The sequence below is a fragment of the Salvelinus sp. IW2-2015 genome, unplaced genomic scaffold (assembly GCF_002910315.2).
Source record: "Salvelinus sp. IW2-2015 unplaced genomic scaffold, ASM291031v2 Un_scaffold83, whole genome shotgun sequence".
Taxonomy (NCBI): domain Eukaryota; kingdom Metazoa; phylum Chordata; class Actinopteri; order Salmoniformes; family Salmonidae; genus Salvelinus; species Salvelinus sp. IW2-2015.
In genome coordinates, this window is record NW_019942514.1 from 1,762,440 (window position 1) to 1,765,426 (window position 2,987).

At 41.1% G+C, this 2,987-nt stretch overlaps 1 protein-coding gene across 1 annotated transcript; it reads right to left on the reverse strand.

The window, feature by feature from the left end:
- Positions 1-363: 363 nt before the first annotated feature.
- id3 (inhibitor of DNA binding 3) lies at positions 364-2,205 on the reverse strand. Its single transcript, XM_070438011.1, has 3 exons — positions 1,734-2,205; positions 1,313-1,393; positions 364-847 (listed from the first exon to the last, which is right to left on the reverse strand). Exons 1-2 carry the CDS (start codon positions 2,034-2,036, stop codon positions 1,340-1,342), a joined length of 357 nt encoding a protein of 118 aa, XP_070294112.1. The 5' UTR covers positions 2,037-2,205; the 3' UTR covers positions 364-847; positions 1,313-1,339.
- Positions 2,206-2,987: the final 782 nt, after the last annotated feature.

Below are 2,987 nucleotides of genomic sequence, written 5' to 3' on the forward strand. Positions count from 1 at the left end.
GCTGCTTACGTTAGGGCCTATGCTCATGGAAAAACTGAGATAGATACAGGAAACACCCGTCATGTGATTTCCAACCACAAGACCTCAATCGCCTGTTGAATACATCCTGTCATCTCAAAGTATTTTATGAAATCATAAGAGTTCTTCAAGCTAATCAGCCACCATACTATATATATATATACTGTGTGTATATATATATATACAGAATATGTCCCAAATAGCACCATATTCCCTATATAAGGGCACTGCTATGGGCCTTGACTAAAAGTGTGCACTGCCAAGGGAACAAGGTGCCATTTTTGGGACGCGACCCTAAAGTTATTACTATCCAAGAAAAAAAAAGCTACAGTACTTCACAGAACGTTCGGAACATTTAGTAATTTTATTACATAAGAACGTACATACAAAACACACTTTTATAAAAAGTTGATAAAACTCAGCAATTATTTGACATTGTCAGTAGAAATACACAATCCCTACAAACATTTACAATCAACTCTAGTATAGAGTTGTGATCCTAACCAAGGACCCCCCCCAGACCACATTCTTCTGAACTATCTCCCTCATAGCTTTCACAAATTAGATATGTACACAATTTGACCTAGTTGGAAAAACCTTCAAATGATAAGATAACAAGGGAAGGGGGGTACACACACATACACAAAAAACTACTGAGAGGAACAAGTAGAGAGTATATCCATTCAAATATTTTTCTGCTTTGGTGTTGGTTTTCGAGTGTAGAGAAGCTGTTGATCCTCTTTCCCCCCCCACTCCAAATACTACCCCTTCTTTCTGCCCCTCTTATCCTCTAACCCAGAGTGAAGTGGAGACATGTGTTTCTCTGCACCTGCACACAGAGAGAAAGGGAAGAAAAAGTTAAGTCAGTACTCTCTCTCTGCCTCTCTCACGCTCCCTCCCTCTCTCCCTCCCTCCACTGGAGAAAGGGAGCAGACAGACTGGCGCCTAGTGTGGAACTTTCACTAACCCCAGGCTGATAGCAATGAATCCCCTACACATTCGCTGGCTTGGCTAATTGGCAACCATGGTGAGAGGGGGGTAAGAAAAAGAGGGTAAAGGGGACTAGACTCTTTCCCTGCATAGCAATGCCCCCTTCATCTCCAAAACCAGTGCCTGATATTGCTATTTATTGTTGTTAATAATTTGAAGAAGTATGGAGTTTGTTCACACACTTTTTTCCTGAAGCAGTCCAATGCCATTGCCAGCCTATTCACAGCAAATTGGAGATTATATATACATGTAATGCAACAGCAATAACACATGAATAGATGTAAACAGATGTATAGATACCTACCATTTCTGGAAGTCACATTCCTCCTGTTTAATGGCACAATCGTCCATCTTCTTGGGAGAAATTGCGTGCAAGGTCTGCAGTCTTCATGGAAAAGAAAAATTAGAAATATTATAGCCACTGAAAGCGAAATTCTTAGCCAGACTTGACAACAAGATATAAACAATGACGCATGGAGTGGATACACTGGTTACATATAGTGCAACACGCACCGATACTTGATGAATACATTTTGACCGTTCACCATGTTACAGTGTTACAGAATCTCTTTCCAACAACATCACATTGTTCATAGGTAAAACATAGCGAAAAACATGTCTTCCGTTACATGCACGTCTGTTCCTCCATTTCATACAATAGGAATTAAAGAGACATGCAATAAAATTCAGCATAACGTGGGCGGGCGAGGGGCAACCATCTTCACCTTTAGTGACAGCACCAAGTCAGGCGTGGTTGTCGCTGAAGACTCGTCTTCTAGCGCGATTTGCAGGTCGAAGATGTAGTCGATAACGTGCTGCAGAATTTCCACTTGGCTGACTGACTTGTTCTGTGGGATACTCGGTACCAGCTCCTTGAGTTTCGAGTAGCAGTCATTCATATCGCACAACGCGCCCACGGGTTCCTCCATAGATGGCTTATTCCGGGTGATGGAGAGACTCTGATCCGAAATGCAGCGGACAGCTTCGTAGCAGCTTCTGACAGATCTCATTGGACTGATGGCTTTCATGTTTGTGAGTAGGCTACAATTAATTATTTCAATTCGAAATGACGTTCCGATTCGGATAAGAAGGATCCAATATTCTCACTCAGGCAACAACCAGCTACAGTAATTCTGTTAGTGTGAGGATGGCTTTATACACCATTGTCAACCAGTCGCCGCCCCCTTCTCACAAATAAATAAACCCTCGAACTCTGATTAGCCAGTGTAGAGACTTCCTGGTGGTTCTGAGGAGCATAGGGTTTCTGATTGGATGTTCAAACGTCTCCTATGGGGGGGGGGTGCTATGCTATGAGGGATTGACCAACAATTAGACACTTAATTTCAGGTAGGCCTATTTGGCTACAATCAACAAAGCATATTTTGGTGAGCACTGAATACGGATGACAACATATGATGGGCTATTCTACTTGATTAATAGGCCTAAATATGACTAGGCTACTATTCTGCTCAGTGACATAGTTTGTGCCAAGACAAATATGGGCTTAGGGCCCACTCTGGATCTTCTTTCTTTATCAAATTGAAGCCACACGTTACCTTTACATCTTTAACGGCAGTTTGTTCCTGTCATGACTTTACAGACATCTCGGCGTCTGGAATCTTTTTTTTTCACCTCTCTTGGCGTCACATGGTTTTAAAAGATGTCAAGAGACAAGACAGAGAGCAGACAGACAGCTTGAAAATCCTATAATTATAAGCGGTATGAAAGGTGATGGATTTCACACCATTCACTCGCTTTATAGGAATAACAATCCTTTCCATTCACAAGAAATTAGATAACTTATCCAAACAGTTATAAACCTTATCATACATGAGTGCTTGAAAGTTCAAACTCCCTTCATTGTGAATTACAGTTTTTAATTTGTTATTATTAGCTATCATATTATTATCTTTGTTTTATTATAGCCCCAGCAACCCTCTCTGTTTTATAGCTCAATTGTGAACAGTGTCTATATCTCC

Bases quoted from the DNA above. Each gene is read 5' to 3' on its own strand.
- id3 (XM_070438011.1), bottom strand. From the start codon at position 2,036: ATGAAAGCCATCAGTCCAATGAGATCTGTCAGAAGCTGCTACGAAGCT. The intron at 1,394-1,733 runs GTGAAGATGGTT...TTTTCCATGAAG, and splicing joins ACTTGGTGCTGTCACTAAAG to ACTGCAGACCTTGCACGCAA.